The sequence below is a fragment of the Nipponia nippon genome, unplaced genomic scaffold (assembly GCF_047370975.1).
Source record: "Nipponia nippon isolate SJK-2023a ecotype South Korea unplaced genomic scaffold, ASM4737097v1 scaffold_22, whole genome shotgun sequence".
Taxonomy (NCBI): Eukaryota; Metazoa; Chordata; class Aves; order Pelecaniformes; family Threskiornithidae; genus Nipponia; species Nipponia nippon.
This window is the reverse complement of record NW_028262339.1, coordinates 96,164-109,618: the sequence shown is the minus strand read 5'-3', so window position 1 is coordinate 109,618 and position 13,455 is coordinate 96,164. Positions and strand designations below refer to the sequence as shown.

At 48.5% G+C, this 13,455-nt stretch overlaps 1 protein-coding gene across 3 annotated transcripts in view; it reads left to right on the top strand.

The window, feature by feature from the left end:
- The window catches only part of ZBTB7C (zinc finger and BTB domain containing 7C), a 178,472-nt gene that overhangs the window by 162,250 nt on the left and 2,767 nt on the right, over nucleotides 1–13,455 (top strand). For all 3 annotated transcript variants that reach the window (XM_087760369.1, XM_087760370.1, XM_087760368.1), the window contains exon 2: nucleotides 7,050–8,249. In XM_087760369.1, coding sequence (XP_087616495.1) covers nucleotides 7,066–8,249 — 1,184 coding nt within the window. In that variant the 5' untranslated portion in view covers nucleotides 7,050–7,065. The remainder of the gene's footprint in view (nucleotides 1–7,049; nucleotides 8,250–13,455) is intronic.

The following is a 13,455-nucleotide window of genomic DNA, read 5'->3' as shown; positions in this document are numbered from 1 at the left end:
TCTTTGGGGTGGCACTCCTGGGGAGAGCCCAGCGCTTTGCACACCAAAAAGAAATGTGGTCAGGAGCCAGCTCCTTCCCGTGGGGAAAATCATAGAAAAGAGAAGGCCAAGCAATGCATATTTTGAGAAAAAAGGCTCTGAGAATCTCTATACAAATATAAAATTCTAAAAATATAAAAATATTAGCATATAAATATGTAAAAATATAAATATAAAATATAAATATAATATCATATCATATATAATAAAATATAATAAATATAAAAATATACACATATTAGAATATTAAAATATTAAAATGTTAAAATGTTAAAATGTTAAAATGCTGCATGTTATAGTAATGATGCTACAGGCTAGCGTACAATTAAAGGCCAAAATTGCCGTGTCCCAGCTAAGAGTCAGGTTTTGAAGCATTGTCCCCACAGATGGAGCGGATGGGAAGGGGACATCCCCAGCCCTGAACCAGGAGACATGCATTGCACAAGCCTGGGCTCTTCCTGGCAGCTTTTATCTCCTCCAAGGGCCTGGCTTTGCAGGGCATTGTTGCTGGAGATGAGGAAGCAGATGGTGTCGCGAATGAGCAGTTAGGTCGCTTAAATAATCACCACCACAGATATTTGCAAATAGTGATTTACTTTATAAAAGGGTGATTTAACAAAGTTCAATGGCAAGGTTCACTCTGTTACTTATTAAATGAATGGAATATATGGAGAGAGAGAGAGAGAGAGGGAAAGATTGAGGTAGAAGGTAATACAAGGGGGGAGTAAAGGAGGCCCTCCCGTTGAGTCACGAGGTTCAGAATGGACCCCCTTGTTTTCTAAACTCCTTCTCAGAGAGGAGCCTAGGTGTGGCTGGATCCGATCCTAGTCTCAGACTTGGTCAATGGTTTATGCCTAAGGATTACATGTATTTAGCAGCAACTTAGGGTTTGTTCACAGTAAGGAGAGAATCACAAGCATTTTGTGGTAACTAATCATTGGTTACTCTAGCATCTACAAAGTGATTAAATAAAGCTTACCACAGCATTCTCCCGGAGAAAATGACTGCTCATGGCTTGGAAAAGTGCACTCTCTGCTGGGTAAAAAACTGGCTTGAATGGCCGAGCCCAGAGAGTGGTGGTGAATGGAGTCCAATCCAGTTGGCAGCCAGTCACGAGTGGTGTTCCCCAGGGCTCAGTATTGGGGCCAGTTCTGTTTAATACCTTTATCCATGATCTGGATGAGGGGATTGAGTGCACCCTCAGGAAGTTTGCAGACGACACCAAGTTGGGTGGAAGTGTCGATCTGCTGGAGGGTAGGAAGGCTCTACAGAGGGACCTGGACAGGCTAGATCAATGGGCCGAGGACAACTGTATGAGATTCAACAAGGCTAAGTGCCGGGTCCTGCCCTTGGGTCACAACAACCCCATGCAACGCTACAGGCTTGGGGAGGAGTGGCTGGAGAGATGCCCGGTGGAAAAGGACCTGGGGGTGCTGGTTGACAGCCGCCTGAACATGAGCCAGCAGTGTGCTCAGGTGGCCAAGAGGGCCAATGGCATCCTGGCTTGTATCAGGAATAGTGTGGCCAGCAGGACCAGGGAGGTGATAGTGCCCCTGTACTGGGCACTGGTGAGGCGGCACCTCGAGTACTGTGTTCAGTTTTGGGCCCCTCACTACAAGAAGGACATCGAGGTGCTGGAGAGTGTCCAAAGAAGGGCAACGAAGTTGGTGAAGGGTCTAGAGCACAAGTCTTATGAGGAGCGGCTGAGGGAGCTGGGGTTGTTTAGCCTGGAGAAGAGGAGGCTGAGGGGAGACCTTATTGCTCTCTACAACTCCCTGAAAGGAGGTTGTAGCGAGGTGGGGGTCGGTCTCTTCTCCCAAGTAACAAGTGATAGGACAAGAAAAAATGGGCTCAAGTTGTGCCAGGGGAGATTTAGATTGGATATTAGGAAAAACTTCTTCACTGAAAGGGTGGTCAAGCATTGGAACAGGCTGCCCAGGGAAGTGGTTGCGTCCCCATCCCTGGAGGTATTTAAAAGACGGGTAGACGTGGTGCTTAGGGACATGGTTTAGTGGTGGACTTGGCAGTGAGAGGTTAACGGTTGGACTCGATGATCTCAGAGGTCCTTTCCAACCTTAATGATTCTATGATTTTATGATTCTATATTTGTATCGATACACACACACAATCACACAGTAGGCCTAATAAAAGAATACCTCTTAAAATCCCTCGCGAGTTTGATATGCGCAAAGATACCCATCAAAAATTTCCCTCGAGTTCAGTGAAATACTCACTTCAATGATTGTCTCAATGGGTGAAGGGTTGAACCTCAAGGAGCGAAGGGCACTGGAGATCAGCCCAGATCCTGTTGCCAGGCCTCCGTATGCAAACTTAAGAGGAGTTCGCAGCTCTGAGAGGCGTCCCACTCAGAGGGAGATACTGGCGCAGCCCGCTGCAGTCCAGAAGAGCTCAAAGGGTCTCCCGTGGTACCACTGTTTATAGGGTTGTGAGATGATTAACTTTAGGCATCAATAAATTTCCATTCTGGCCACAGCTGTGGTCAGTTATTGCTGAGTTCTCATTAATCTCAGCAAGGCAGGTACCATCCTCCCGTACCGATCCGCCCAAGTTATGATCCACAATGATGTGTTCCCAAGCTGTCAGGGGGTGACTGATTATACCAGGTGGGATCAAGGCAGTCTTGTTCCTCACCTCAGCCATGCAAGAGTGCCTGGTACGACCAAGGGGCGCCTGATCACCAGACTCATTGCTTAGAGGCCAAGCCTTGACAGAAGTCCTTGTGATCGTAAGGTGGTCCAGAGGAGGGGGGGGGGGGGGATGCACCACCACAGATGGGAGAGGGCAGTGCTGATGAGGAGCCCTCAGAGGTCACAGGTCTCCTGCTCCTGGCTTTGAGCAATACTGAGACCCAGGGCAGGATCCTGTCCCACCTCGGCTCTGGCACATCTTTCCCAGGGCTCCTCCGAGCTGTGGCAGTCCTCCATTTCCACTCATACAAATGAATATAGGCAATATTAGTTCACTTTATCTATTTTCTATAGATGTATCTCTACCATCTACTGGGTATACGTCTATTTTTTACTTATCGCAATGCTAAATGAGCATTTTCGCCTCTGTCTCTGATATTTCAGTTTTATATTATTGGTTTTCAGAGGCTGTATTATACGGAAAGAGGCTTGAAGTTAAAAGGAGACGTGAGAATAAAGCAACCAAAAAATAAAAGTAAAATGTAGAAGGGGCTTTTGAGCAGCAGAGTGCCCTGGATGAGCTTTGGGTCACCCAGGGAGTGCGCATCGGAGGCGGTTTGTAATATTGCTGCCGTCCCTGGCTTGTGTCTGGGTTGTATCAGCCACGTTCAGGCAGGCAGCGAGGTTAGACCTCGGCATCACAGCCGAGACCCCTGCTTGCATCTGCCTACATCTGCCTACATAGCTCCATCGCGCTGGTTGCCACCCCAAGCTGGTGAAGCACCATCCTTCCCAAAAATGGAAGGATTTTCACCCAAAAATGGGACAAAGCTCAGCTCCCCCCATTCCCCCTTTTCTCCTGTTGCAGCCTGAGGTGCCTAAGCTGGCAGCACTCGCCATGTGCCTGTGGGCAGCGTGGGGGAAGTGGTCCTGTATCTGAATAGCATCTCCCAGGATCATTCTTTTATAAATGGGGCTTTTCATGGCAAGAAAGTAATGAATGAGTTTTAAGCATGCCCATAAATGCAATGTTTCGAGACGTCATCTGCAGAATACATTTATTTTAGGTGCCCTCCACCCTTCCCCCCCCCCACACCCCAGTTTATTTCAACAATGCTGTAATTTTCTATTATAAAATGGGATTTTTCTGTTTAACTCCATGTAGTCCATTCAGCATTTGCATGTGTGTGTGCATGCACTGGTGACATTTGTCACCATCAGATGCTATTTTTAGGCCCCTTATTCTTGAGGACCCCACCCTTGGCTTGGGGAGGGGAAGGGGGGAGTGCAGGAGGAGGGAGAGGAGGGAGAGGGAGGAAGGAAAACATCAGCCTCAGCTCAATTCCAGCCTGTGGCCGTCAACCTCCCTGGGGGCATGGGAACCATAAGGTCATTTCTCAGGCTCGCTGAGCTCCGGAGCTGTCAAACCACCCTGCAAGTTAATAAAATGCAAATGTATGGAAATGAATGGGCTGTTTCAATTCCTCTCCCTCCCACATTTAAATAACATGAATCACCTTCAATTTTGCCAGCATCCTGTAAAGTTACTGGCTTGCCTAAGTGCTTTGGTTAACAGAACCACATCTCGAGAGGACCAGGAGGGGAAAAGAAAGGAAAAGGAGTCCGTTCCCACTGAAGGGAGCTGTACATCTTTTTAATTTATAATCACATATTCCCTGATCTTCTAATTCCATTTTTTCTTGCTTCCTTGCTGCTGAGTGAATAACCCACAAATTAGGGAGGAGGGAGTTTAGTGTCTGGAAAAAACCTCTATAAAAACAATTGTCAGGGTAGTCTAATATTCTGCTTTTCTGATCTTTTGCACTTAGGGTGATCTGGCAATAAAAGATCAAAATAGATTCGTAGGAAGACATATTCCTTCACGTAAGGAGCTCCTTTAACAGTAATGCTCCTTCCAAACAAAAATAAACGAGTAGAAGATAAATACAGCAACGGAAATTTAATTGCTCATGCTTATTATTAAGGACACAAAGCCCTAAAAAGGAAGTTGTCTCTTCCTCCCCGGCTCAGGGGTTATTTATTATCTTACAGTCCAGTTGAAGAACACATCAGATTTACTTTCATTTATCGGCGATTTTCAAGGAAGATTTGATATGGAGCCGGTCGGGCTGGTAGAGGAGCGTAGCTAGTTAACATGGTTAAGCACAGCACACTGTAATGAATCAATTTGTTTCAGACAACAGACATCATAATTAGCATGGAGCTAATGGGCACACCAGGGGATGAGGGGCTGGAGCATCGTTCCCTCAGCTGAAAATGTCGGTGGCTGGAGCTGAGGGGGGCTCGGAGGGGTGTAATTCCCCGTTCCTCTCCCCAGCTCTGGGCGTGGGGAGGTGGCTGGAGAGGGCTTCCCATGGCAGGGGCTGCCTGCCAGCCCCCTGCGAGGCTTCACTAGCTAAGGGACAGCTTGTCCCCCTCTCGGCGTTGCTCCCACTGGGCTGGTGGTCCGTAATGCTTCCCGGGGTGTGATCCATCGAGGTTGCACCATCTTCCCAAGGCCTTCGCTCTCCGGCTCCAACACGGCGGGTATTCGGCAGCACTGATTACATGTGGGGAAGATATCTGCAAGGTCTCAGCTGGAGATTGACCCTACGGAGGGAGGAGAAGGAAAACGGCGTTCCTCTTCCCCTGGGAACATTTGCTGCAGAGTCAGATCCCGTCTGCGGCTCCCCAGCCTCCCCCAGAGGTTACTGGCTTGCTGGCCAAGGTGAAGCAAGGATTTCCCTGGACAACCTCCATCAGACCAGGGTCTTTCCATCCCCGAGGGCTGGAGGCAGGTGGTAGGGTGGGAGCCAGCCCCTCACCATGAGGTAGACCAGGTCCCCACAGCTGGTGGGAAGGAGGTTTGGAGTCAGCACAGCCAGAAACTGAGCAGGGAAGGACACCCAGGATGTGGCGGTGGATCCCAGGAGAGATGCGGAGGTGGCATGGGATGGGATTGGGAACCTGCCAGAGATGCAGAGGGTGGGATTGGGAACCTGCCTGATGGTCTCAGCCTTGCAAAAGGGGCCGGAGTGGGGCTGCAGTTTTACTTACGTGTACCCTGGGCTCTCTCGGAGATAAACTACTTGGCTGTGAACTGAGTGTCTACCTGCAGCAGGGCCACAAGCCAGGGCTCGTAGAGGTGACACTGCATGAACACATGCTTTGTGTCCTGGGGCTTTCCAAAGGTTTAGTGTATTTAAAGTTTTTCTGGCTGTTTGATGTATTCTGTGAATGATGGGATTAATGTATTCATCGCCTGCTGGAGGAAGTTGCTCTCCTTTCCTGGGATTTCTCATGTGGAAGGGCTGCTGGAGCCATGTGAAAGAGGAAACATCTTACAGATAAAAAAATGGCAAAAAAAAAATCAGGTTTTCCTTTTGGGTGTGGGCACTTTGCTTCCGAATTCCCCTTTGAAGCTGGAGCTGCTCTAGCAGGGGAAGGTGTCTGCCAGGTGCACAAGGCATTTGATACCATGCTAACAAGTCCAAACAGGATTGGGAATGGAGCAAGCTCAGCTCATGGGTGAAGACAGCAGGCAGCCATCTGCCTCCAGCCAGGCCCTTGCTCCCTGGCTATCTTTGCCTGAGCATTTAGGTACACTATGAAACACAACTCTTCGCTTGCCTCCCCTGTTCCCAGATCCCTTGGGAAGACATCCCTATGCGGGTTGTCCACATGCTGAGGTGACATGGGATAGCTTCCAGGCATGAAGTAGCAGGAGGACACAGAACTGGAGACCTGCTGCCCCCATAAGGACTGCTCTCCTGCTGCAGCAAACAGTCATGACCAGCAGTCCCTCCTATTTGGGACATCCAGTTGTACCAGTCCCAAAAACAACACTTGCGTAGATGAGATGGGCACTCCCTGGCTCGTCTTGCTTAAGTGCTGTAGGTGCTGGCTCTTGGCAGCGTGAAGCAACACAGCATCACCCTTTCCCCACGTAGCTCCTGGCAGGGCAAATCCAACATGTGCCTGGAAAGATGTTGGCTTTGGGAGGATGTGGAAGGAATGTGATGGGGAGGGAGTCATTGCACAAAGTTCCTGGGGGAGGGATGTGAAAGAGAAGAGGGAGCTTGTGGTGGTTATGAAAAGGTGAATAGGGTGGGAACTGAGAAGAGAAGGATGGAGAGAAAGAAGGAGACGAACAGATGTGGAGGGAAGCAAGGGTTAAATCACAGAGGACCTGGAAGGAGTTAAAGGTGACATGGAGATGCACTGGGGCAGTGCAAGCAGGAGGTGATTACAGAGGTCCAAATGAGGCAAGGGAGAGGAGGACACCAAGAGAAGGCAGGGTCATTTTGGCATTATTGACTGGGAATCCCCTGCTAATGCTCCACTGTCTGTGTTTTGTCCTAGGGCACTAAATGAGAATATGGCCAATGGCATTGAAGATCTTATCGGGATCCCATTCCCGAACCACAGCAGTGAAGTCCTATGTGGTTTAAATGAGCAGCGGCATGACGGTCTCCTCTGCGATGTCATCCTTATTGTACAGGACCAGGAGTACCGGACCCATCGGTCTGTCCTTGCTGCCTGCAGCAAGTACTTCAAAAAACTCTTCACTACCGGCACTTTAACAGACCAGCCCTATGTTTACGAGATTGACTTTGTCAAGCCTGAAGCACTTTCTGCCATCCTCGAGTTTGCCTACACCTCAACCCTCACCATCACCACCTCAAATGTCAAGCACATCCTCAGCGCTGCCAAGATGCTGGAGATCCAGTGCATTATCAATGTATGCCTTGAAATCATGGAGCCCAACAGAGATGCAGAAGAGGAAGATGACAAAGAGGACGAAGATGATGACGAAGATGAAGATGAAGATGAGGAGGAAGAGGAGGAGGAGGAGGAGGAAGTGGAAGATTTTGTCAATCAGGAGAACCTAACCGATGTCCAAGAAGTAAGCTGTCACCAAAGCCCTTCTAAGTCTGATCTTACCGAAGAAGCATATACAGAAGCACCTAAAGACTTTCCAAATCACTACCCAGCCAATAACTCCTCTGGACACTTGGGTGTGATACGAGACTTCTCCATCGAGTCCTTACTAAGGGAAAACTTGTACCCTAAGGCAAACATCCCAGAAAGGAGGCCCGCTCTCTCTCCTTTCGCCTCTAGCTTCTTCCCCCATCTATGGAATGGTGATTTTAGCTCCTTCTCCCAGCTCACGGAGCCACAAGTAGACAATGGCCCCTTGGATCTGGTGATCAAAAAGAGGAAGATCAAGGAAGAGGAGGAGAAGGAAGACCTGCCTCCATCTCTTTTCCCTAATGACTTCTTCAAGGACATGTTTACCAACACCCCAGCAGCTCCCTTAGGGCATATTAAGGCAGAGACTGACTATAGCGCTTATCTCAATTTCCTAAGTGCTACCCAGTTTGGAGGAGTTTTTCCCCCATGGCCCCTGGAGGAAGAGAGGAAGATAAAGCCCAAGGCGTCCCAGCAATGTCCCATCTGTAACAAAGTCATCATGGGGGCCGGCAAGCTGCCCAGGCACATGAGGACCCACACAGGAGAGAAGCCGTATATGTGCAATATCTGTGAAGTCCGCTTTACCAGGTGTGCATTGGTTACCTCTGCCACGCGTGGCTGTGTGCAGGGGGGTGAGGGTGGTTGAAGGGGCCACGTCATGACCCATGGCTGATTCCTAAGCTAAACATCTCTTTTTCCCCAAAATAAGTAGCAAAGAAAGCAGGGCATGATCTCTGTCCCTTCAGAAAAAAACGGAGGAAGGGAGGGTGGAGGAAGAGAATGAACCTACTGATTTTGGTGGGTTGTGGATCACATCCACGGCTCACTGGACCCATCCGCTCGCTGGACAAAAGCTTAAATAAGTAACAGGATATTTTCAGCCCCACCATAGTTCACCACAGTTAAACCGGAGGGAGCTGGAAAACAGATGGTCAAACAGCCAAGGAGGCTTCATCTCTAATGTGCTGGGAGATGCATTGAGTTGGGAGGGACATTTAGCTGCGGGATGTAATTAGTCTGGGTTAGCACATTTTGGCATCAGTGTAGACCACAACCAAGTTGCACATGTTTAGACTTGACAGTGTCTGGGCTTTCTGAGGCTGGAGCCATCCTAATTATTATACGTTAGTAGCAAGGTGGGTCTCGGTCTCTTTTCATAGAATCATAGAATCGTTAAGGTTGGAAAAGACCCTTAAGATCATCAAGCCCAACCGTTAACCTATCACTGCCAAGTCCACCACTAAACCATGTCCTCGAGCTTGTTACTTTTCCCAAGGAACAAGCGATGGGACAAGAGGAAACGGCCTCAAGCTGCGCCAGGGGAGGTTTGGGTTGGATATTAGGAAAAATTTCTTCACCTAAAGGGCTGTCAGGCCCTGGCACAGGCTGCCCAGGGCAGGGGCTGAGTCCCCATCCCTGGAGGGATTTAAAAGACGGGTAGACGTGGTGCTTAGGGACATGGTTTAGTGGTGGACTTGGCAGTGATAGGTTTACAGTTGGACTCAATTATCTTAAAAGTCTTTTCCAACCTAAATGATTCTATGATTCTATGATTTATCACCCCGAACACTGGCCATCCAAGAGCCTGGCACCTTGACTCCCTCCATAGTCAGTGGAAGGAGACCAGCCCCCTTCAGAGGGGTAGATGAAGAACGAGGATGAGCAGGGATCATCCCAGACCACAAAGACAACCTGTGGGGCTTAGATTAGGGCACTAACTTTTAGGTATCTCAAGTTAGGCGAGACCAGCCCCAACATGGGCTGCTCCAAGGCAGGCATGACCAGCCAGATCCACCCTGGTACCAATTCCCAGCCTTTGCACCTCTCTTCACCTCAGCAGACCCCTCGATGGTTATAAATTGGAGCGGGCTAGGCAAATCTAATGCTACAGCTTGCAACCCTTCTCTGAAAAGCTAGGCAAATTTAATTGGTGAGCAGAGACAAATAGATTCCTGGACCTGCTCTTGCTGGGTATAATTAATATCTAATGAGTACAATCTTTACCATAATAATAGAGCTTTCTGACAAGAGCATGGTATTTCAGCTCCTGGCTGCATGTGAGAGAGCGAGCTCTATTAGACTGGGGTGAGCAAACCAGAGGAAAATAATATGCACAGTAGGCAAAGGCGAGCTCCTGACAATGGCCAGACACCTGGGATGCTCCCGCATTCAGCCTGTCTTTTCTTCTTCCATCCTTGTGATAGTATTTGAGTGGAAGTTATGCAGATGATAAGGGTTTGACGTGAAAATAAATTTCCATGCTCCGCTCCATTAACGCAGCAGACACTGTACTATAATGCGGGGAGCATCGTGCCTTGGGCGGGCATACGCGAGGTGAGCCAGCTCACCCTGGTATTTGCAGGGGAAAGGCCACCGCCTGGTGCTAATTCCTGCCTGCAGGAATTTGGATCCAGCTCCTGCTGGTGCTGCATCCTCAGGTTAGCACTGGGTCGTCACCTCCGGACAGGCTGGGAAGAGCGGGATGGGTTCAGCCCGATGAGTGTGGCTGCATCCCGGGCTGGAGGGACCACCTGACCAGCCCCATCCTGCGGTCCCCACCATTCTCCTGGGTGTGATGCTGTGGGTGCTAATTGCTGACGAGGAAATAGCTTGGCTTGATCCATCACTGACACCTTCTCCATGATGGGAATACTAGAGCTGAGCCCTCCCAGAGGGCTCCCAAAGTCCTTTACAAGCAGCATCGTTGGCTTCGTTTGGGGAAACTGAAGCATGGAGAGATGTTGGTACTGACTCACAGTCACTGCAAAGGTTAGTAGGAGGGTTCAGGTGGGAATTCAGGTGTCCTGACCCCTAATCGAGACAGGTTAAATCAGCATCTTGGAGGTTAAAAGCTCCAGGCAGAGATGGCCCTAGCATGGCCCATTACTAATGCAGGGTTAAACCTGACAGCTTCTACATCCCCCCATATGCTCAACAGCTTCTCAATACAAAGCATAGGGGTAGGAGGACTTTAACCCAAGAAAATAATCACACAGAAAATTGGGACTAATCCAACGGTGCAGTCTCCCATCATCACTCATGAAAACGAAGCTGTTCGTTTGGGTCACTCCACACAGAGCTGAAGGCTGGAGGGTTTTTTCCTTCTTTAACACCCTGAGGAAAGTGGAAATTTGAAAACATTTATTTTTAAATGTATTTGGGAGTATTTTGAATAGCACACAGCTGTTCCGTTTTGTTTGGGTTTTTTTTTATAGCCATTTTCAGCATTACTCTAATGTGAGAGCTCTCCTTTAGGGGAAACTGTATTTAAGCAAAGTGGAGTGATTGAGATGTAGAAAGAGATTTCTGCTGGGATTCCATGAACGCTGCCACTTGTGTTACATGTTTGGCTCTCGGTGGGAGCCTCATGCTTCCCAAAAGCATCAGACTCGCACCCACGGCAGTGAGCGGTGCCTTCGCCAGGGAGGTGCAAGCCCAAGACCCCCTTGGGGTCCCCTGGGAAACAGAGGTTCCCAAATGGGATTTCTGAATGAATCATTATTTCTGCACTCGAGGAACTGTGGAGGAGCAAATTTACTGGGGGAAATAGAGAAAATATATTTTCCTGGTGGGGAGTCCCCTAACCTCCCCATCAGATCCCTTCCCCTTCACATCCCATGGCAAGGACCCCACATGCACCTGAATCTGCCACTCCTGACTCCCAGGAACATCTGATCGCAGGAAGCAGGACTTCATTTAATAACTCATTAATTTTTTCCTTAAACAAGGTCTGTTCAGCTTCTAGTCTGCTGTTTTACCCTGCTAAAACGCTGGAGAAAACTGCAAATATTTCAGCTTTTCCACCAAGACAACCCCGGAGTGCTCAAGGAGAAACTGTTCCAGCCAGAAAGGTTAACATTATTTGTTCCTATTATTTGTGTTGTGACAGCTCGCAGAGCCCTAATCGCTCTCCTAATGCAATTGCATTAAGGTTATTCACACACACAGAGTGCGGTTCTCCTTCAGAGAGCCTGCGAGCCGAGATCCCATCTCGCAAAGCCTGTGTTTCCCATGCTGCATCCTCCCCGGGGTGCCTCACCCCGACCGGAGCATCTCAGCTCCCCCAGCCTCTGAGCTTCTCCAGGTAGAGCCATAAAAACTCTCTTCCATCCCATGGAGATGCTGCCGGGGCAGGGAGGATTGAGTTTCTCCCTGTCTGCCGCCAGAGATGGGTAAAAAAAAGCTTTGCCTGTATTTACATTATACAGTCCTGGCACGCTGCATGTTTATTAGGAAAAGCGATCCTGCTAGGTTAAACATTACATATATAGGTTTAAATTATATTATAGGTGGGGCTGGTAGCTCTGCTTTATATTAACATTTCCCAACACTTTGCATTTCGAGCCCCTGCGTTCATCTGCTTACGACTTCGCTGTGCATTATCCGTTTGGGATGAAATTTTCCACGCTGCTTTGTCTGCTGCTGAGAACTGATTTCAGCCCTTTCAGGGGACATGTACCCTTAGTAAAATCTTGGGATAACAGCAGCTTTGAAAATTGCAGAATGGGAAGTTGGGATCTGGCCCTGGGCTTGTCATGGGGATGAAGAAATGCTTTTTTTCTGTCTCCCCCAAAATTTGCATGAACTGTAAACTTCATGTGAGCTCGTTACAACCTCTGTACAGTCAGGGAGCATCTCCACTCCCTGCACCGCCGCTGCAGATGCAAGACCAAGCTGGGACCGGTTTCCCAAAGGCAATAAAGCATCATCTGGTGAAGAAGTGACTCTCCTGCTAGGGATACTTCTCTGCATCCTTGATCCCAAGGGACTGGTTTGTAGGGATGCCCATCCCAGGGCTGCACTCCTTGCGGCGTGGCCAACACTGGCGTGCTGCCAGTCACATCACCGAAAACTATTTTGAGATGCACACGGGCAGGGTGGCAGAAATTAGTGCAAAGGCAGCACCTTGCAAATTTTGAGGGCTTGACCTGCCAGCACAAATAGATGGTTTGGGTGGTTTTTGCTTTTATTTTGCATGCTCACATATTTTATACATAATAAGGTCATGACTCCATATATTCTCTGTATTCTTAGCCACATTACTAATGTCTTGGAGGGGTCATACTGAAAGCATTTCAGAAAACAATGTACATTCTCCCACTTTGCTATTTACTTACTTGAACTCCGCTCATGCAACCTAGGCAGTGTGCTTGGCTCAATTCAGCTACAATCATCAGCTTCGCTTTTTATAATCGTATGCCTGTGATTTTTGTAGACAGCAGAAGGAAACACTTATTCATTGGAAAAAAAATAGTGATTGGACTGCCAGCTTGGGAAAATATTCTTGCTGCTCTTACATGTTCCCCTTAAAAATAAAAAACTATTATTTGTAAATAAGTGCTATTGGGATGGCTATTATGCTGTCCCATGGCTGTATTTAAAAACCTTCTCCAAAAGGTGCATGAGGCTGGATGTGTGCGTCTTGGCCTTGGAGAAGATGACTGGGAAGGACAGCAGGTGCAGAGCGCCTGGGCACTGCCTGCACCTCTGCCGGCTTCACCCTTTGTGATGCTCCTGCTTCAAATGAAAGCTCCTGAGACACCCAGTGGTCAGTGCAAGGATAAAAGGATGGGAAAATCAGCTCCAAGAGGGACTTTGTTTAAGCAACATTGCCCCACAAGCTCAACTAATTGCCTTATCTGCAGGCAGGAATACAGCTGTACTTATTTAGATATTCCTATGTGTTTTGGCTTTATTGCAGAGGATTTTTTCCTCCAGTATAGGCTGTTCTGGACTCTTTGGGATGGGCTGCAAACTCCTGACATGGAGGGCTGTGTCTGTACGATGTTTAGGC